The sequence below is a fragment of the Leiobunum rupestre genome, chromosome 3, assembly GCF_980474605.1.
Source record: "Leiobunum rupestre chromosome 3, qqLeiRupe1.1.hap1, whole genome shotgun sequence".
Taxonomy (NCBI): domain Eukaryota; kingdom Metazoa; phylum Arthropoda; class Arachnida; order Opiliones; family Sclerosomatidae; genus Leiobunum; species Leiobunum rupestre.
Genome location: NC_143386.1, coordinates 53,072,551 through 53,094,244, shown reverse-complemented (window position 1 = coordinate 53,094,244; position 21,694 = coordinate 53,072,551). Strand labels below are relative to the sequence as shown.

Sequence of the window (21,694 nt, the reverse complement as noted above, 5' to 3'; positions counted from 1 at the left end):
GCTGCTGCGAGGCCGCAAAAAATAAGATCACCTCCTTTTTTCCTCTCCTCCCCCCTCTTAGCGTCTCCGTCGATAGTCTCGACATATTCATTCTCCCTTAGTATAAATAAATACATTCTTGGTATTACCTAGTCTATCTAGAAGGCAATACTTTGACCATGATCAATATTTGGGCGCTTCAGCTAGTTGTTTTAGAGACGTTTATATATGAAATGAAATTTAAAAAATTTAATAACCATAGTCAAACTAATATCACTGGGCAAAATAAACTAATAAAAACAGGGTTAGGAAATGAAAGTTAATATTAAGTAACCATGAAATGTGTTATTTAAATATATTTTATAGTTTTAAAATATGAATGAGTATGCATGTACAAAAGTGTAATAGTAATATTGCCGTTTTATTGATGTGAAATCCAGATTTTGAACCGTACCAAAATAAGAAAAAACCATTACCATTACTCCAGTAAGAAAAACTATAAACCGAAACGTAAAATAGTTTTTAAAACATAATAAATCCATTCTCTGCCTTGCTTAGATAAAAACAGAACCGTAAAAAAAGTATTATTATTTGAGAGGTTTAACTTATACTGTTTGTAACAATATCCAACAATTCCGCAATTTTCGAATATTGTATAATAAGCAATCTTATAACTAGCAACTAAAATTTCTATATTTACTTTGTATTGTTTAATATTCTAATAACTCCATAACACAGTACATCGAAATAAATTAATCTGGATTTTCCACCCTTTTATTTTACACTTCTTGTCAAAGGACTGGGATGTCCAATCATCCATCACCATTCTATGTCTGCCACATAGGATGAACCAATTCTTTGGTAAATCCGAGGGAGGGTTGGACTTGGTAAATATTTTTAAGAAATTCGTTAACGTTAAAAAGTTATAATGTATAATCAGAATGAAGGCTGGATTCATTGATGGATTCGTCAATTGATAAGAGGTGTTTTGTAAATGTTTAAAATTTAAAAATTTACAAACCGAAGCAGACTCCAAAATTTTTGTCCCAATATCCGTTTTTCAAACAAGTAATGTGGTCTACGCCTGCGGCTATGTTGAATCCTTTATTACATAAGAGACTAAGTTCATCTCCCTCTTTATACTCCTCTTTCAAACCGTTAATTACACCATTTGCAACGTCATCTGGTTGGCCGCAGCTTATGTTAGTTTTAAAAGCTAAAATTTTAAAATAATAAAATTATAAGGTGTGCTTCGCTATATACATGATCTATAGCAAACTAGTGTGTACTTACGAACACATCCCATGTCTACCGGTATGATCCACTTCCCATACCGATCATCGCAAGAACTACTTGTAACGTTGCTGTTTAGAGGAATGGCTCCGTCTGGACATACTAGTTTTATCAATGTCTCGTCAAAAGGTGCGAAAAGTCCCCTCTCGTTAGAAAACGGTGCAATTGGACATAGAATTTTGCTGTAGTCTGTCAATTTTATTGGAAAGAAAAAATAAATTAAGTTCATTTTTGGAATTTCGCACATTCATTTTTATTAAGCATTAGCAACTGCTACAATATTTTACGCAAATTAGGCAATATAAATTTGACTATTCTAAACGTTTGAACTTTTTTGATCATAATTTCTTGATATTTACATATATAGTTTATTAGACTGGTGAACTGTAGACTGAATCCAAAAAGGGTAGTTTTGATGCAAGTATATTTATTTGTGTGAATATGTATGCAAAGTGCCAAATTTACGATAAACTCTGCGTGGTCTCGCCAGTACCGAGGGGGGGGGGTGTAGGGGGTTAAAAAGCACGTTGCTTTTCTTTTCTTTTTGCCACAGAGCTTGCTTTGCCCTTTAAATATCAACCGTGTCAGAATAATTTGACTATTTTTTTTTAAATCTTAACTGTATTTTAAATTTTGAAAAGTTTGTTTTAAAACGAGTTAGTACCGATCTGTTTATTTATTCAAGCCGATTACCGTTCGTGACTACGTTTTTTAACTGTAACCGGAAAACGCAATCGTCTTTTTCTGTTAGCAGGAAATTATTCGTGATATGTTTCCCGCAAAATCAGGAGACTAAGACCTGGTTTTCATAAGGCCAAAACCGCCACGATGGTTAGCTTCGACGCAAAAAATCCCCGTTAGGCTTAATACATTATTTTTGCGTCCGCCCACGCCGTCGTCGTGGTTCTGTCCTACTGAAAATCAGCCTCTACAATGTACGTTAGCCGTCGGCGATACGCGCTGCTTTAAGTAACTGTAGTATATGCATCTTACAATTCCTCCTATCAAGAACTTGACAGTTGTTATTCTTAAAAAACAAAAAAATTAATTTGTTAAGCTAATTGTAGAATAGATTTTAAGTATGAAAATTAAATCAACGGTTAAATTTGCACATTTATTTTTTATAAAAACAAAAAAGATTTACTATGTCAAACGTAAATATAATTTTTGATTTTATGAAAATAAATTATAATGTTTCAATTCTATCATTCTGTGATACAAGAATGTATTGCACGAAAATTACGTTAAGAGAATCGTTACCTCTAAAATCTTAATATAACCCCATTTAGTAGTTGCAGAACTTCGATTTGGTTTTACTAGACCATACCGAAAAAATCCCTGTTCTGCCGCAGATATATATGTTGAGTACCACTATTTTTTCACAAATGATTATTAATAATGAATGAAACCAAAGGTGTGACATTTAACGAAATAGCGTTTTTTAATATTCATATTTAAGTTTCTCTAAAAAAATATATGGGTGGTCAAAAGCCCACTAACCTTCGCAGTCTGGAAGCTCGTTGCTCCAAGTTCCGCCTTCCAAGCATACTATTTCCCGAATTCCGCTTAGAACTGTTTGTCCCGGGGGACAACGTCTTTCATAGATTTCTCCAACCTGAAAACGTTGATTAAGGGTATTCCCCCTTCCTTTCATTTTAGGAGCCGAGCAGAATAGAGCTGAAAAATGCATTTTTTTTTTAGAATAAGCTATATACAACAACAGTTTCTTCAGATTATGATTTACGGCATTTTACGAAAATGGTAGGTCAAATTAAATTCTGGAACTTTATCTATATCAAACAAATCAATATTTGTCGTAATTACAATGTGTTCAATTCAATTTTATACAGAGTCCAAAATAAAAGTTTATAAAACGACTAAAATTGGACTTTTAATTTATTCTGAACCATTTACGCACTAAAAAAGTATAATATTTTATCTTAAGCCCATTTTACTCTTTCATGTTTAATACTGTACCTTTTGGGTATTGAAAAGGAAGTATCCCTAAGACTAAACATTTAACAGTCCTTGTGGTAAATGAATAAAATAATCATGTTCTTACATTAACCGTTTTGAATGGTCTTAAATATTGGATAAAGTCGTAACCACTTTAGAGGTCTAAAATAAAATCTTTTTTTTAACAGTGAACCAATTTGATTCCGAGAGAATTTAATTCAAACGGGTTATTTTCTTAAGGATAGTAAAAGGCTTATGAGATCGGTTGGTACTATGACTGCGAATACGTTTACTTTTTCATAACATTGTTTTACAAACATTTTACATGGTTGTCGTTAAAAATATCGGTAAATGACGATTGATTAACAACTTTTAAATTGATTTTATAACGTTTTATTTACGCACCTTTGCATACTGGAACGTCTCCTGACCAGCCACCATCGGTGCACACTCTCGTAGCATCTCCAACCAATGTATAATCACCAGGACATCTATAAATTACTTTGTACTCCATGGGGTATGTGGAAAGTTTCGACGTTTTAAGTTTCTCAATAAATCCATGTTCCATTTCATCTGGAGCTGTACAATCCGTCGACCCTTTCAAAAGTCATGGACATTACAAATATATTACAATGAAACTAAAACCGTATTTTCACACAGTCCGATAAATTTATTTCTTAACATTCCTAAATCAATAAATTTTATCATAATACTTTTATTATAAATTTTCTGTAAGCTATAAGTTGCCATACTACTCAAGATTTTAATATCTTAATTCTAATTAAACAAAGGGGACCCCTTTTAATTTGCTTCCTACAAATATTCATCGAGACAAACTAAGGTGATCAAGGAATATGTTGCCAAATATTTTGTAGGAAAAAGTATTAACATATCTTTGTTTATTATAAACAGTTTAATAATAAAATAATTATAATAAGAAAAATTATATCATTTTAAAAAATTATATTTGTATTATTTTGAAAATAGTTGCTACACGCAATTTGTAGGACATTTTAGGGCTGTGTAATTCATACAATCTACTAGAAAGAAACTTTTTATCACTAGTGCTTCAAAACGGTGGATACTTACGGTCTCTTTCACATTTAATTTCTCGGAGATCCCATTTTCCTGTTCGATCACATGCAAAATGTTCTTTTATAGCACGATAGCCTGGGTTGCACTCTATCCTCACGGCATATTCAATTGGACGTACAGGCCCACTAGTCGAGATTCTGAGGATTCCATTTTGCAGTGGTGGCAGGGGTTCGCATTCCTCGGCTATTGGTGCTATCATAAATAACACCAGAACAATAAGTATGTCAATAATAAAAATAATAAACAAACTGTTTTTCATAGCTATTGCATAATAGGTTGAGTTTTCGTTTATTTCCAATCAAGTCGAAATTCACATTAAAATTATAATTTTAGTGAAGAGCTAATTTCGCTTAAAGGCTTATATCGATATAGATTTTATAACATGAGATTTCACTTGATGAGCACTTTTTATTCACTCTTCTGCTGCCTTCATTAGAGGGGAAAATATAAGTGAATTATATATCTTCGATTAAAGGACCCATCTACCTATATTGGTAAAATTATTCAATTTAATTTTTGTACTTCCACCATTAACACTATTTCATTTAGAAAATATGCCTCATTTGTACATTTCACAAAGTTAAACAGAGTAATATTGTGAAACGTTATGCTTCCGCGATTTTGTCGTGAAAATTGGGAAAGGTACAATTTTACTTATTAAGTACTTAATTTAAATTATGCTTTTTCAGTAAATTATAAGGAAAGCTTAAAAATCATTTAATATAACAATCTGTACACTTTTACCAAGCTTTAAATTGTTTTACTTGCCGAAATATGGGTGCCGCCATTTTGTACAAACCATGATTGTCAAGTACGAGAAGAATTATTGAATTTGAAACATTCTATCTTATTAGGTTGGTTGATTATTTATTCACACAGGGTTGACAAAAAAAATCGATTCGAATTCCCTGATAATTCCCGGTTTTCCCTTACTTTGTAAGGCCAAATATTCTACTTTATATTTAACTTTTATCCGCAGATAATAAATTTAAATAAACTTCTATTTCAGTAAAAATGTTATGGCAATATTGAAACTTTCAAGAAAATAAATGATAATCATAGAATTATTTTAATTTAAAATAATCTGTTGATTTTTTTTAATATTTTAAATATTTCATCTCAAAAATATTTCATAAAAAATAATATAAAATTAAAAATTCAGTTCTTTGAAACCTAGAAATAAAAAGTTGTCGAAATTTCTGGTAATTTTGGAGGGGATCTTTAAATATTAAGAGCCACCCCGCCTGAAGTTTTGCGAAAGATGCTAAAAATAGAGAATTTCAAAAAATAATTTTTTATAGAAATAATTTCGTCGCCAACACCAAATTTGACAGGTTTTTCTTTACGTAAGAAGGTGCTTATTTGAAATTTTCGTTGAATTTCGATGTGGCATATTTCGTTAAATAAATGATAAGTGCCACCCTCTATCCAGCTCGTACACCACAGTTTTGCGAAAAACGCGAAAAATGGCCAATTTCAAAAAATTCGTTTTGATAAAAATAATTTGGTCGCCAACACCAAATTTATGAGGGACCTTTCTATACGCAAGGAGGTGCTTATTAGACATTTTTATTGAATTCTGAGATGGACCCCTTTGTAAAAACGATGTTTTGCGCTACCCCACCAAATTGCTCTTATATCAAAACCCAGAGCCCATAGAGTAGGTTGGAAGCCAAATTCGGAATCTGTGGGTCATTTGAGCTAAGAGTACCAATTTTCATATTTTGAAGAGCTTTACGAATCATGTTATTGAAAAAAATGTTTATTAAGTAACGAAACTCTAGCCAAAATGCATGAAATTTCAAAAAATCATGACTTTTCAATTTTTTGAAATTTGCCCGCCAAACTCGAGGAAGCTTCATATTTAGGGTAAATAAACCAGGGGGAAAAATGTGGGCGAAATCCGTCACTATTGAGCAACAACGCTTGACGATTTCACGTGGAATGACCCCAAAGCTATGATCCTAAACTGCCAGACCCCTTCAACCTCAAATAGAAATAATGAAACGTGGAATGAAATACTTAAATATTTCACAAGCACACAGAATACACAAACTAACATGCCTTTAAGCTATAAATTGAAATATATACCACCTCTGTTGCTATAGGAATACTTGCCTGTGCAGTTAGGAGATATTTTATGAAGCCATCCATTAACTGTGCACTTGTTAATGCTATCACCAGATATGACAGAATTTTCATCAATGCACCGGTAACTGATTTGGTATCCGTGAGGATAATACTGTCTATTCTTCGGTTCATTCCACACAACAACATTCACTGACGTCGGTGGACTCTCGCAGTGTTTCACTAATTTAACAAATATTTCGAATTACAAATCAATTTATAATTAAAGTATAATCTTGATTTGTATGGTTTAGACTGCCGAAGAAGCGGAGGTTTATCTTCAATGAGAAGAGAGTAACTACTTCATTTCAAGTTTATCGTCGATGGTTAAATTTGCTGACCACCTTTCAATAACATAGTAAACGTTTTTCCAGTGGTTATCGCTCTTTAAGATTCAGAGCTTCATATTAAATTGTTGGTGCCTTTTACGTTTCAGGTCCCTACTCTAACTGTCGGACTAAATATACTGTGATTCTTAAGATTTTTTTTAAATATAATCAACTTCGAAGAAAACCTTTAAGACATCAATGAAATAATAAAGGAATATAATAACAAATTCATTTTGTGCGATTTCTAAACGCTAAAATATTTTTTTGTAAATTGATATATCTATTAAATTTAATAATTAGTAATTTCTAATTGAGGCAAATGTATGTTGATTTTAACGATGAAAATAATAAATAATCGAGATAACAAAAATCTAAATTCCGAGACACCGATTGCTCAAATTAATATCGCGATTATCATATCGACTTATCTGAACTCAATACGCAAAAATAATAAATTAATCAGATGGGTATTATTTTAACACGCAGATGAACCAATTTACCTCGATTATGACATCCCACACCTTTCAGGTTCCAGGCACCATTTTCTTCGCACGTCGCGGTGTAGGACTCCGAGTAGTATCCCTTGTCACAAAGTACTTGGGCCGAGGTTCCAATGGGAAAAAAGGTCATGCTAGCAGGTGGATTTAGAACTCCATTGGCAATTATCGGAACTATTCCACATTGGGCTTCTGAAAGATATATTCTTCGGTGAATTACGAATCCTAATCTTATCTAACTAATGGCAGCAAATAAAATGAAATAAAATCACCAGATCAAAATATCCATATTTAAATCTTTCGAAAATATTTTAAAACATTACGCTCGAATCCGCGTTATTATTATGTAGCTTATTTTCGTAAACCACTTAGTGCATTATTTCTACTAAGGAACAAGTCAGTCGATAATTGTTTTGATTATGTTCACTACACTGTTAAAACTTTTAAAATAATGTAAGGATAATCGACAAAAACTTCGAATTTAAAGAACGGATCTTACCTAACTTCTTTGCAAATAAGTTTTCGTTTACACATTGAAGCTAATTTTTGAGAATGGTTTATCACAATAGCTTGTTAAGGGACAAAGTATTTAACTTTAATTTTTGCCGTTTCTTTTAACGAACCTCTTTTTTGACAAACGTTTTCCGGAACATTCCAGGTGCCTTCACAAGTGGCAAACTGTTCCGAGGGAGCGAAACCTTCGTTGCAAACAATCTGCGCCTGGGCCCCACTCGGGTAGAGAACGTCACTAGGATAAATGTTCAAATATCCGTTTTCGATTTCTGGAACTGGGCCACACCCGGATCCGGCTAGTCCAAAGATAAACATTCAGTTTACAGTGTTGGCAAGTTTTAAACAAAATGTTTAAAACAAGTGTTTAAAACACGTTTAAAACAAATATTTTAAACAAACACCAATTTGTTTGAAATGTTTTAAACTATCTGTTTTAAAGATGTTTTTTATAATGTAAATTTTCATTGTTTTTTTTGTAAGATTTTGGTTATTCAATATGAGGGAAAAGGTAGATAAAACAATTCCAAGGCTCTAAGAAAGGTAAATTGTATTGATAACTGGTAGTTGGATTTTAGGATTCTCTGAAAAGAGCGACTGAAAGGGCTCGATACGGTTTCATAAATTTCCTACGAACGCATTGAATTTTGTACTTTTGTTTAAATAGAATGTATATAGCTGCCAATATACATCTATTTGGGACCCTACCTATGCACGAGATATAAGTAGGGTTGCTGTTTAGTCGAGCTGTGCCGGTGCAAGAAACACGGCCGGTCTGTACAGATCGGGTTAAAACCGACTAGGCGGCACTCCTATATAAAAATTAATGGATTTCGGTCGATTTTTTTGAAATTTTATGATGTGATGGACGTTTTAAGATTATAGAGGTATCCAAGTTCTTATTTTTTATAACATTGTTTCTTTGTGATGATTTATGACTGCAGACGTGCACATTTCAATAAACGAAAACTAAAAACAATGTGTGGATAACTAGCTATTTTCCCTTTTCTTAGTACTATGCGACCGAAAATTCCAGGATGATAGCTATATTAAAAACCCTACTACAGGTTAGATAGTATTTGCATGGGGCATCGAAAACCCTAAAGCCGTCAATGGTTGGTCAACAACACTTAGCGAAATTCTTGGCTCGTTTAAATAAGCGTGTACTCTTTGGTTCTTCGCCCTGTGAGTTTATTTATAATACCATAAGTGGAATAATTACCCTAAGTGTGCCAATAGGAGCTTTTCCCACAGAAAATCTTCAATTAGAGCTTGTTCTAAATAGACCAAAGAAACGTAGGACTCGCGAATTCCATTCAAGTACCCTATATGGTATTTTAATGCTCCCACCGCAGACGCCGCTTCGCAAGCACATTACGTAAATTTCGTCACTGGAAAAAATGACGTCATTTACGTCACTTTCGTTAAACAAGGTATCATTGAAAAATTCATCTTATTGACACACTTAGGGTAATTATGCCACTTATGATAATACGTTTAATGATACGTAATATTTCTTTAAATGAGTTTACTCGTGAGTCTGATTCATAAGTATAATGAATAGTTTAAAACGTGTTTTAAACATAGTTTTTTATTGTTTATTATGTGTTTTTTATTGTTTGATTTAAAAACATTTAAATACAATGAATCTTGTTTAAAACAATAAAAAACATTGTTTTTGTTCTTTTTGAAAAAAAACAAGGATTTTGTCAACCCTGTCAGTTTATAATAAATTGTATTCGCTGAAGGGGACCGAAAGGTGTTAAAATGGGATATCATGTTTAGAGGTTACGAATTTTTAAAAATGGTGACAATTTTTAAGGTGTCAGAAGTTTTACGAAGCCCGCTAGCATTGTTAGTCAACAAGGATGCGAGACTACGAAAAGTCTGTTTACACGATCAACAATTAATATTAGATTAGTTTAATTATTGATTCAAAAATGCTGGAGTGTGTGCCTGTCTGAAAAAAAGTATCTCTCGTCTGTCAGGTAAAATATTGCGGTTCCAAAAAAAGCTGAAATGGTCTATACATAGAAAATATATATGAACTCTGAAGAAGAAAATGTTTTTTACATTGACCATTTAAATAGTCTTGGATCAAGCATTCTATTCTACCGTGCCAATATCAGCGGCATTATGAATCATGTTTCTTACTCATTGTATAAGGTAGTTTTCGTTTTCATGAAGACATATTCGATGTAATGTATATAAAATATTATTAGATAATATTAAAAGACTTTTATTTAATAGGACTACCTTCCTAAACAATCCTTGCACATCCACTTCAAATATTCCTAAATTCAAAGGCTTTTAACCTTAGACAGGTTAAGTCCGCCCTCGAAAACGTGTATGGGGAAAAATGTAGACGTAGCTTTATCTTTTATTTTATGATTTATTTGTATCGTCGGTGACCAAGTTTTAAATCCAAATACTCTCCTTTTTGGTGGAGATCACAATGTTTATACAAGCAACTTTTATTATAAAATATTAATTTTGACATAAAAATAAGGTCAAAATCGCCATTTTAAGGGTCCAGTTCGTTATTCGCTAAATGTTTAGGATATTTTAAATGAAAATCGTTGGAACCATGCTAATATGCTGTTAATTTAAAATAAAATGGACTTCATATAAATTAATTTTAATTGTTTACGTACTGTAAGTTTTTCGACAGAGGTTTGGTGGAACGTCCCATTGTCCGTCATTTAAGCAGAATACTTCCTTTTGAAGTGGAGTCGAATATTCATCGCAATACACAAGAGCCATAGTATTTCGGGAATATGCATTCGAGTAATGGTTTGTACTAAGGAATCCATTTGGAATTCGGGGAGGTGGACCACAATTAGAACCTGAAATGATCAATTTCCTAAGTAACTCTTGATAGAATCTAATAATTACCAAGAACGAACGCAAAACGTTTCTATGGTTTGCTCATGTGATTTTTCAGAAGTAATTAAATAGATAAACAAGGGCTCCACTGTAGTTTTGAAGAAGATACCAGTATTTATCTCTCTATCTTTCTTAAATATTGAAGAACCAATAAGCGAGATTGCCAGGAATTATCGTTATATCAGGGACATTTGGTTACCCACAATCCCACAACCTGTTGGGAATACCTAAAATAAAATTCAACCGGGTAAATACCCACCATATATTGGCCCCCGTGAACCCAACTTTATAAAACGTCAGCGAGGGCTTGTTATCCCTATTAATTGAGGAATCATTTTCCTTACTTTCCCTAACAATGTAAGTGACCGCCAATAACCAATAGGCCGACTAGGCCTGGGCCTAGGGCACCAAGCCTACAAGGGGCACCAAGAGCTTTCGAAAAAATTATAAGTACAAAAATTCAATCATTTACTTTCAGAAAAAAAATATTCCGGGTTAATTTTAGTAAATGCGTCCACATTTTCCGATAGCATGCAAAGCAATCATTGATTAAATCACGAAAATATACGCAAAGTCTACATTGAAATTGTATTTTCCATCCATTTGTCAATGAAAGGGGGCACCAAAATTAGCTTGGGCCTAAGGCCCCACAAGGTCTTCATCCAGCCCTGGTGCCCAACATAATAACAGTGCGAATGAGGTCACGATAGCACTTTTCAAGTGATGTTAAAGTGTCTTATCTATCTCCAGACAATGATTTTACGGTTGGATATAAATTATTTGAAACAAAATGGAGAATGTTTCTTAATCTTCAAAAAGTACTGAATTCAAATGTCGCTTCTAGCTCGTACCTGAATTGTGAAAAATCATATTTCAATAAAAACTTATTGATGCAACATTAAAGTACTGCAGAATTGTCGAAATCTAACTAAAAATACAATCATCAACCTTATAGAACTTAATTTATTAAGTGCATAGCGATTTCAAGTCTAAAAAATCAGCCAAAACACTAAAATTAGCAAATGAGCAATTTTATTGTCACCATTTTAATTAAATTGGAAGTTAAATTAGGCCACCGAGGGTGGTGAAGCTGGAAGTTGATGCATTATTTATCATTTTAAAATAGACAGGTCGAGATTAATTGCAAGAACGGAAGTGGTGGCACCGCCTACACAATATGTTATGTCCAAATAATAAATCCTGGAAGATATTGCTTTTTCGTTAAGTTTTCTCAGCCATAATTACCCTTCTCGTGATCCTATACTTTGGGTTATTTAAAAATACCTTTCGTTTCGTTGGATGCTGGCCGTTTTCTCTGACGATTGTTATATTCACAATTGTTCTTCAGCGAAGGTGCCCCCAGGAACTGTCATCCCCAAATTGGTTTAAAAGACTAGTGCACATAGTCTTTGCCCTTGGTTCGATAGGCTTAGCGCTCGCTCTCCACCTTTTCTTTTGGAACTTTGTCATAAGACGCCCGTTCCCAAATGTTAGTCCCATAAAGTTCCTTAGCTTCTTCATTCGTTTTAAACTCGTTTTCCAAGAATTGAGAATTGCCATAAGACCAGTAAGGTGTCAAATAAAGCATCGGAATCGATGCTTTCATGTCTGAAAGTATTTTTGATATATTGCTTCTATATATTGAATATGCCAAAATTAAAGTGTTATTTATGGTGTCTAATCTTCGAGCTTGTGCATGGTGAGCGGGCCTTAGCAACTTCCGGTGAAAGTGTCGAATTGGCTTTGATGCGTCAAGCTGCCCAGCAAAATCTGCTTTGCGCCGTAGCGCAAGGGTCTCTTCTTAGCGTTATATTAATCCACGGAAAACCTATTAAAATATTTCTTTCACACCGTTAAAGAGGTCATACGCCGCCAGACGAGGATTCACGGTAGGAACCCTTCATGTTAATCTATCACCTTCTGGTTATTTTTCTATGTATTTGTGACAATTAAATACGGAAACCCTATATTTTAAAAATTCATGGTGGCTTTCGCTTCGCAACCTAAAACCTTTTTGGTAACTTAATTCTAAATAAATTAAGAAAGTTAGGTAGAGTGTAATAACTGCTATTAAATGAGATAAATTTGGAAGTAGAAACGGTATATAATTTGGGTATTTTTAACAAAATCTGTAAAAATGAACTAAACTGGGTAATTATGAACAAAATAAGGAAATTAAGAACAAAATTGGATAATTATGGTCAAAATTGGATAATTATGGTCAAAATTGGATAATTATGGTCAAAATTGGATAATTATGATCAAAAGTTTCTAAATTTAATAAAATTGTGAAAAATTGGGTAAATTTTTAAAAAAATGGTAAAAAAATTGGGCAAATTTAATAAAATGGTAAAAAATTGGGTAAATTTAATAAAATTGTGAAATTTATGTAAATTTAATAAAATTATGACAAAAGTTTTATAATTTCGATTATTTTTCGGATTATGCATTTAAATCAAATTGATTTTTCAGTAAATAGTAGAAGTAATTTCTTTAAAGAAGATTTATTTTTACTTTTCTACAATTCAAACGCAGCTCAGACCAGATAATACGTTTCAATGACATCTTTGGTCAATATGAATTATCATTTTTCGGAGTTCAAATTAATAACTTTGAATAACTGCAATTACTTTGACAATAAATTAAAGATCAAACTTGTGACCTCACGTGATAGAAAGGAAATGGTACATAGTTAACATTATTTATATAAATATAGATATAAAACATGTGTCACCTACCGTAGCCAGGTCTCACATTTAATCTTTGGCAAAGAGTATCATCAACGTCCCATTTTCCGTCTGGCCGACAATAGATTTCAGTTTTAGTAGCGGCAAACCTTTCGTCACATGATACTATCGCTCTGGAACCCACCAAAAAGATTTGGTTGTACTCTTCAAGTCGTAAGTAACCATTCTTTATTAGTGGCAGTGGGCCGCAGGAAATACCTATTTTAAAATAGTGATTTTTGAAAAAAAATTAAACGTTTAATAAACATTTCAATACAATAATTTTTTAAATTGATTCGTGAATAATATGTTTAAAATTTACAAATGCCGTTTTGGAAATGGGAAAAAGTAAAATTAATGGACCATTTTTATGCGGAAGAATTCTTGGTTGCACTTTCCAATTATCGCGTGCAACCGAGCATGCATCCCGCGCTGTTTTTTTACAGAAGCCGTAAAGCCCCCTAATGTTGTGCAATTCAATCTTCAGCATAATCGAAGTTAAACCATTTAGGAAATATGGAGTGCTGACTCCGCCTTCGAGGGGTGTAAGGTGGGTTTTGAATCACCAACTCAGTCAGCTTGCGGAAAAGCTCCAGTTTTTTATTTTCGCGATAGCGGTTGTCAGTGGCGGGTTCAGTAACAACAGCTCGAAAAATTGGCAATACTACGGCAGCAATGTCACAAGTACATTTTATATATTAATACAGTTCTATAAAAAAACTGAAGAGAATGGTTTTCTGGTCTTTGTAGTTAACGAGAGTATAATCTAACCGTCATGTAGACAGAAGCAGATACCAGCCCGAAAGTTCGGGTAGGACGTCACTTCTTTGCAAAATTGCAAATCGAAAATGATTTAGGAAATGTCATTAGGTGAGTGTAGTTTTTCTTATCTTTAGGTTAGGGTTAGATAAGGATAACAAAGGTTAAGGCAAGGTAAGATATGATTTAAAAAAAATAATGAAAAAGTCAGCTTCTCAAATCGCCTCTACTAATAGCTATGACGTGTCTACATACCGGTTCGCAACAGACAGTTGATCACTCGACTGTCGGGTTATCATCCGATTGTATACAGGGTGTTACGAATAAGAGAACCGAAACTTTCTATATTTATTCTATGGGTCTCTATGAGTAAAAAATGTCTAGTAAACATGGGTTCTAAAGTGCTTCGTTTCGTGTCTATTTGGTAAAACCAGTCGAATTATAATTTGTATCTCTCTCCAGGTTACATGCCAATCACAAAAAAAAACAATGTTTAAACTTTGTGTATCTGACACCAGTCTTTTAGGAATCTACTGCTGGTTGAATCTTTGAGCTTCTAGCCCATTTTTCTTGAGCCCGTCCGTGCAATAAGCGTTCCTAGAAAAATGTGCCATAATAGCTACAGAACGAATTAGACAATTTTAAAACCATTCCTTTAGAATTTTTATGACATTTTTATCTTTAAATTTAATAATTAAAATCGTATCACTAAATTAAAATGGCTTTGTCTTCAAACTCATTTTTCTTCTAAAAGGACATTAATGAACTTTTCCCACTTTTTATTAAAGTTTCTCGCCTCACGGATAAAAAACAATTGATAGTTTAATGAAAACAATTTGGTGCAAGAAAGAATATTGTTTGCCAGATTTAAGGCTGTGCAATATTCAATTAAAAATACTGAATTATATTTCGACTACCATCAGAGAAGAAAAAGCTAACACACAAGGTGCTTCAATACGTTTTCTGCCTAGTTATGTTGAAGGTGACTATTGAACCTCGGGCGTATTTGAAAAACCAAAGTGTATTTATTTTTCAAGTTCTTATTTAAATTATTGACCTATCCGTCAAAAGGCTTAAGGAGTTTTTCCATGAAAAATACTTTGAAATAAGTGGACCAAGTACCACTAAAAACAGTACGGAATGTAGATAGTTGAAAATCGAAACAGACTGGTTTTTTAACGGAATAGGCGTCTCAATAAATGCAGGAGTTATAGCACTGAGAGCGTAGACTGGCAAGCTATGTTTTATTTAGTCCTTGTCTCTTGGTTTGGAGGCGGTTCCGATAATAAGACCATATTTTAGGCGGTAAAAGTTATATAAAAGTTTAAAAAAGATTTTACCTTTACATCATATAAAATGTATCATTTATTTCGACCAGGACGAACACGTGTGCAAAGGCTTGTCCCTTTTGTGAAAGCATGGTGAAAGTGAAACGCAAAATCTATTTTACAGGTCGGAATGAAGTTGGCTTAATTGGTTAGTTACCGCCCGACCGAAAATATTTCAGATCAGTGACTACGTCATGGGAGAAGCGAAAGGACAGCGGCGTTTATTGAGACGACTATAGCACGGAAAAGTAAACTCTAAATGGAACGGGTGGCGTAGCGAAAAAGCCGCAAGAAAGAATATTGTTTGCCAGATTTAAGGCTGTGTCCGGGTTTTGGGGTGGTTTTATGGAGCCCATATCTCTGAAACGAAGCACTTTAGGACCCATGTTTATTAGACATTTTTTACTCATAGAGACCCATAGAATACATATAGAAAGTTTCGGTACTCTTATCCGTAACACCCTGTATAGACTGCATGTGTTACGTAAATATAAAACTGAAAGTGTCTCTTTGGTTCGAGATACCGTTTTTAGTCTGACACCAGTGTTAAAAGCAACAGATTACAGCCCGAAGGAAGAAGGATTATCAAGTAACAGGAAAAGGTTACACGATATTGAAGAAAGTACACAAACTACACCATTTTCAAAACTATCAGATATGTCAATGGAAAAGATTCAAATAACACCACAGTATCAGAGTGAGAAAACTCAAACAAGATCACAATAACTCAATTAAGAGTCACCAATACCAACTATAAGTTCCTCAAATATTTAGTCAGATGAGGCCACATTTTAAGAACAAATAACTTAAACTATACCACCAGACATCAACACTGTGACCCCACGAAAATGACAATAAAATTATTTCTTTAGATAACGTACCCTCAAAATTGGAGGCTCGTTAAAAAATATGAAGCCGCAAAATTTTCAAGACCCAATTAATTTCTGAAATCCGGAAAATTCTTCTTAAACATATGGGGTAGATTTCTTTCAAATGCAAGTAAGAGCTGCATCAAGAAAATCCAAGGACCGACGGAGAAAATGCCATGTCGTACACCACACTACCATGGGACAAAAAGCTTACGATCTTTTAAAGAATATTTTCTTTTTACCAAGCCAGGCTTCCTTAAAATCATGGTTTAGAAATAGGCCTTGCAAACCAGGGATTGGGAAGAATTTTGGAATATTTTGACAAAAAAAAACGAAATGTATGTCTGAAAAGTAGATTTTTGCTATTCTAACATTCGACGAAATGTTTTTTAAAGAAGGCTGATGACGTAATAGAGGTTTTTGGTGATTAAGGAAATAGTCGTAAAAATAATTGGCAAACTATACTATATTTTTCCTTATCTCAGAAATCTAGTCCATCTGGAAGCAACAATTTGCATACTTTTTAACAAAGGGGCCAATGCATAAAGGAACTCTTCACGACGTATTTATTGGCAAACTTCATCGCTTGCATCAGTGTTCGTAATTACTCGGTCAATTGTGATACAATTGTCAGAAAGCCGTTTAGATGAAGAAGGATTAAACTTTGTTCTTACTTCAAGATTTAGTCAAGATATTTAAAAAACACTTTTTGGATAAAAAGATGACTGGGTTGGGGTTCGGACAATTCAACTCCTCACCTATTCTGTCTACACCTCAGAAAGGTCATTGTGTCAAACCTTTTCCAAGTGCCTTCTTCAGCAAACTGCAGTGGCAATTTGGAAGTTGTGATTTTCTTTGCGACTAACTCCCAAGATATAAAAGTCATTCTACCACATTGGTGGAAAAAAATGTTTCACAAGATCAAATAGCATTTGTTGATCTAAATATCCCAGAGGAAAATAAGCGTGCCAATATAGCCACATACATTGCACAGCTAAACATTTGTGTATTTTCGTGATTGCAATCATTAAAGATACAAAGAAGGAAGTGACGTAGGAAAGATAACTTTGGTTACAGAACAATTCTTCAAAACAGATCTGGAAATGAAATTTATTTTTGAGGATATTTATTCTTAAATCAACTGGGGCTAGGAGTACCGGAAAAACTCATACAAACTCCTTGTGAAATCTCATTCCTTAAAATGTGTGAAATTGCAAAAAAAAATATGAAATTCTACTTAATAATGAGGTTACATCAAGTGATTCGTCGTAAAAACACGTGTATATTAGAAGAACAGGACTAACAAGGTAAGATGTAACACAACAGACATTAAATAGAACCAATGCTTTTGCAAAAGTCTGAAAGAGACTCTGCGGCTCGCAAATTATTGAAACTTGCCCACAAATAGTTTAAATTTGAAATTCCTCGCCTCTTTTCAATCATTACTATTAAGAATTTACTTACGTTAATAAGTTCTTGCGATATATCTACAAACAAAAGTGTATAATAAACCGCGAAAAAAAAACGAATTTACCGCCAATTCTTAAATCTAGACCAGAAATAAGTTGCGCGGCTTGCGCCATCTCGTTAACTTCTGGAAAACAATTTTAAGTTATTCGTAATTTACTATTTCCTAAGTATACACAATTATAATTTAATAAATAAATTACCCATGAAAATTATGTTATTAAAACTCATTTAAACTTATTTCACAAAAATTCGAGCAAAACTGCTGAAATGTCTTCAAATGTATTAAGATAGTGTGGTAGACGATTGTCAATCAGGTTGGGTCTCAGAGCAAATTATAAGCTCTTCATAACATTAATCTAGTGACTACTTATACGCCATCTAGTTTTTGAAAAAAACTAAAATGGGCTTACACATAGTTTTTGGTATACAAGAGCGCTAGCTTTAAACCCTTTAAAATATTTATTTAATTTATGAAAAGCTTGTATTAGGCCCGGAGCCCCTTATTGAGAGTCGTGTGCTACACTAAGGTAACCCATTTGAAGACATTACAGTAGTTTTCCTCGAATTCTGTGAAAAAGTCTTAATAACTTTTAATAACATGATAACCATGAATTTTTATGTAAAAAATTAAAATTGTATATCAACAAAATAAATGAAATGGTTAATGAGTTTACAAAGTTAAATGCATTTTTCTTAATAAGCAAGAGTACAAAATATTTAGCCTTTCACTCGTAAATAAAATTGCGGCGCACAACTTCATAACATGGCACGAAAATTAGAAAATAATATTAACATGATTTTTATCTTTAAAAATATATGAACGCCATTTGATCGAAACTTTTTTGCTGTTTTACAATTGGATGAAAAGACCAAGTGATCGAAACATATTCTGTGTTAAGTGTTTCCGTTTGTCGGGTTCCAGCGAAATTGTGCGATTTTGGTTGATTTTATCGTTAAAACTTTCAAACATCTTTTGTATGAAATTAGTTTCTTATTAATAAAAATATTGAAAATTTGGGAAATACTAAATTATCAGGTGTTGTCGAAATTTTATCTACCCGTCTGAAAATTATAGTCTTTATCGTTCTATAGCATGATTTGTTATGCATTAAGTATCTTTACCATGGTGATTAAAAGCTTCTATCGGGCTTTCGGCTAAGATTCATAGTCATATCTACAACCTGCAATGTCACAGAAAACTATTTAAGCCTAAACTAACCTAATCTATATCTAAACAGACCTTACCTAACCTAACCTAATCTAACCTAACCTTAACCCAACCTTAACCTAAGATAATCTAAAATTACAAAACCTTACCTGACCTAAATCTAACCTTACCTTACCTGACCTAAATCTAACCTAACCTGGCCTTACCTAACCTAAGCTAGCCTGAGCTAACCCAACTTAACCTGAGACTAACCTAATTATCACCTAAACCTAACCTAACCTAATTATCACCTAAACCTAACCTTAACCTAACCTAACCCTCACCTAAACCTAACCTAACCTAATTATCACCTAAACCTAACCTTAACCTAACCTAACCCTCACCTAAACCTAACCTAACCTCGCCTAACCTGAGCTAACCTTACCTTAACCTTATCTAATTCTAACCTAAAACTAACCTAACCTAAAGTTACCTAACCTAAAAATAAACTAACCTAGCCTAACCTAACCTAAACCCAACCTAAACCTAACTTAATTCCAATCGCAGTCTAATCAAACCTTACCTACCCTAACCTGGCCTAAGCTTACCAAACCTTAACCTTACCTAATTATAACCCAAACCTTACCTACTTCTTACATAAACCTAACCTAACCTAACCTAACCTAACAAAACTTAACCAAACCTAACCTAAGCTTACCAAAACTTAACCTAACCTAACCTAAGCTTACCAAAACTTAACCTAACCTAATTCTAACCCAAACCTAACTTAATTATAACCTTAACCTCACCGAACCTACACCTAAACCTAACCTAACCTTGACCTAACCTTACACCTAGGAACAACTTATTATTTGAGCATAACTAGTAAACTAAAATTTCACCATTAATCGTACCTGGTGGCATCGTATTCCACTGACATCGTAATTAGTACAGTCAACAAGTACAGTTAATTCGGCTATAAATTGAAATTTTTTTCAAGCAAACTCTTTAGCTTGCAGTTCTAATGAGGCAGTATAAAAATACCAGGAAAAAATCTGAAAAAGTGGCGGTCAACTAGCGTTCGATCACTTGGATCCTTGTCGATAAAATGGCATTCGATCATTATGGCTTTTATCATAAGAAATATATATACATACTTTCGCATGTAAAAGTCGGCTTCGACCATTGTCCCGTCGATAAGCATTCTATTTCGGGTAGGTTCTTATCATCTATAATGAGGTTGTATCCATTTTGACATTTAAAGTGTATTTTGAAGCCTAATTCCATCTCTTTTAATTGTCTTTGGTTCGAATATCTCGTATTGTAAGCTGGTTGCGTATAAACTTCAGTTTCCATTTCAGCGTGAGGAAAATCCGGTGGTCTATAGCATCGAATCTCTAAGAAAAATAAATCAAATTATTATTATTACCTAAGCCAATTGGTTCTATTTCTTTGTATATGAATTATTAATGCTATTGTGGAAATTAATACTTCTCGTTTTCTCTTACATACTAAAACCAATTTCAAACAAAAAGACTGATCCAAAGCATTCGTGCAACTGATAATTTATTTAACAATATATACATATACAACTTGAATATTAAAATATTGCATAGCCCATGATAATCATTAGGTCTTCGAAATTTTTATTACTTACTTTCAATCTAGTATAATGTCAACACTTTATAATAATATTTTACCAGAATTATTTTGAAAGTACTTTCATTTGTGAATTATTTTCGAAATTGTTTATTCAAAAAGTCGTTAGGTGAAAATTTTGTTTTATCATCTTCCGAAGTGTTACTTCCCTTACGTGTCTTTACGCCGTCTGTAAGTCTTCACAAGTAAGGCGAAACAAAATTTTCACCCACTTGTTTTCGAAAGTAATTTCTTTGAAAAAATCTGTACTTTGTGGGGTTTCAAGTGATTGGAAGGTTTTCTCTACTTACTTTCACAAAATTGTTGCCGGTAGGTCCACTTTCCGTTCGCTGTACACTTTCTCGTTTCCGGAATATTCGCGGGTGTATTGTAACCTTCGTTGCATTTCAAAGTGATGATGAAATCGACCGGATATTTATCTTCACCATCTTGACGCTGATTAATGTACTTTCCGTTACTGACTAGCGGAGGAAGAGTGCAATATAATTCTGAAAAAATATATTAATTGCCAATATAAATAAATTAATATATGGTGTGACTTCAGTTTTGCTTCGAAATATAACATGTTTGGCTTGAATGTGAACATGACATTTATAATATTTCGAAATATTTTTAAAAATTTTATTGAAGGAGCTTTTTTTTGTTATTCAGAGATTACTAGTCGACGTGTTACTATTTATGTGCAGTTTCATAAGTAATGTAAAACTTTTACATTGGTTTATTACTTCTTGAGCTTCGCCGTCTTTAAAAATCATTTTCCTATGAATGTGGTTAAAATTCTTATAAAGAGCATAGGAACCCCATTTACAATAAACAAAAGCATATCAAGGCCCCGCTTAGTTTGAATTGGGCGTATAGGTTTTAAGCACTAGACATTCGCATGGAAAAAAATCTACCAGTTAGTCCTCTTGCCATCCGGTAGTATGCATTGAGTTTAAGTTTTGCACGACCAGCTGGATACATCTAACCATTTTGGTAAGTCATTAGCCTAACGTTAAAATCCCATTCGTTTCAAACTAAGGGGGGCCTTCTTAGTCATATGATGTAACGAATGACTCACGATT

The 21,694-nt window shown here is 33.3% G+C and overlaps 1 protein-coding gene across 3 annotated transcripts in view; it reads right to left on the bottom strand.

The window, feature by feature from the left end:
- LOC149952582 (sushi, von Willebrand factor type A, EGF and pentraxin domain-containing protein 1-like) overlaps positions 1-21,694 on the bottom strand; it is a 57,525-nt gene that overhangs the window by 13,650 nt on the left and 22,181 nt on the right. For all 3 annotated transcript variants that reach the window (XM_090168632.1, XM_090168635.1, XM_090168633.1), the window contains exons 12-23: positions 20,921-21,118; positions 20,129-20,368; positions 13,411-13,617; positions 10,441-10,632; positions 7,900-8,085; positions 7,280-7,468; positions 6,442-6,633; positions 4,318-4,515; positions 3,634-3,825; positions 2,773-2,949; positions 1,273-1,461; positions 1,001-1,195 (exon numbers count right to left, since the gene is read on the bottom strand). In XM_090168632.1, coding sequence (XP_090024758.1) covers positions 1,001-1,195; positions 1,273-1,461; positions 2,773-2,949; positions 3,634-3,825; positions 4,318-4,515; positions 6,442-6,633; positions 7,280-7,468; positions 7,900-8,085; positions 10,441-10,632; positions 13,411-13,617; positions 20,129-20,368; positions 20,921-21,118 — 2,355 coding nt within the window. The remainder of the gene's footprint in view (positions 1-1,000; positions 1,196-1,272; positions 1,462-2,772; positions 2,950-3,633; positions 3,826-4,317; positions 4,516-6,441; positions 6,634-7,279; positions 7,469-7,899; positions 8,086-10,440; positions 10,633-13,410; positions 13,618-20,128; positions 20,369-20,920; positions 21,119-21,694) is intronic.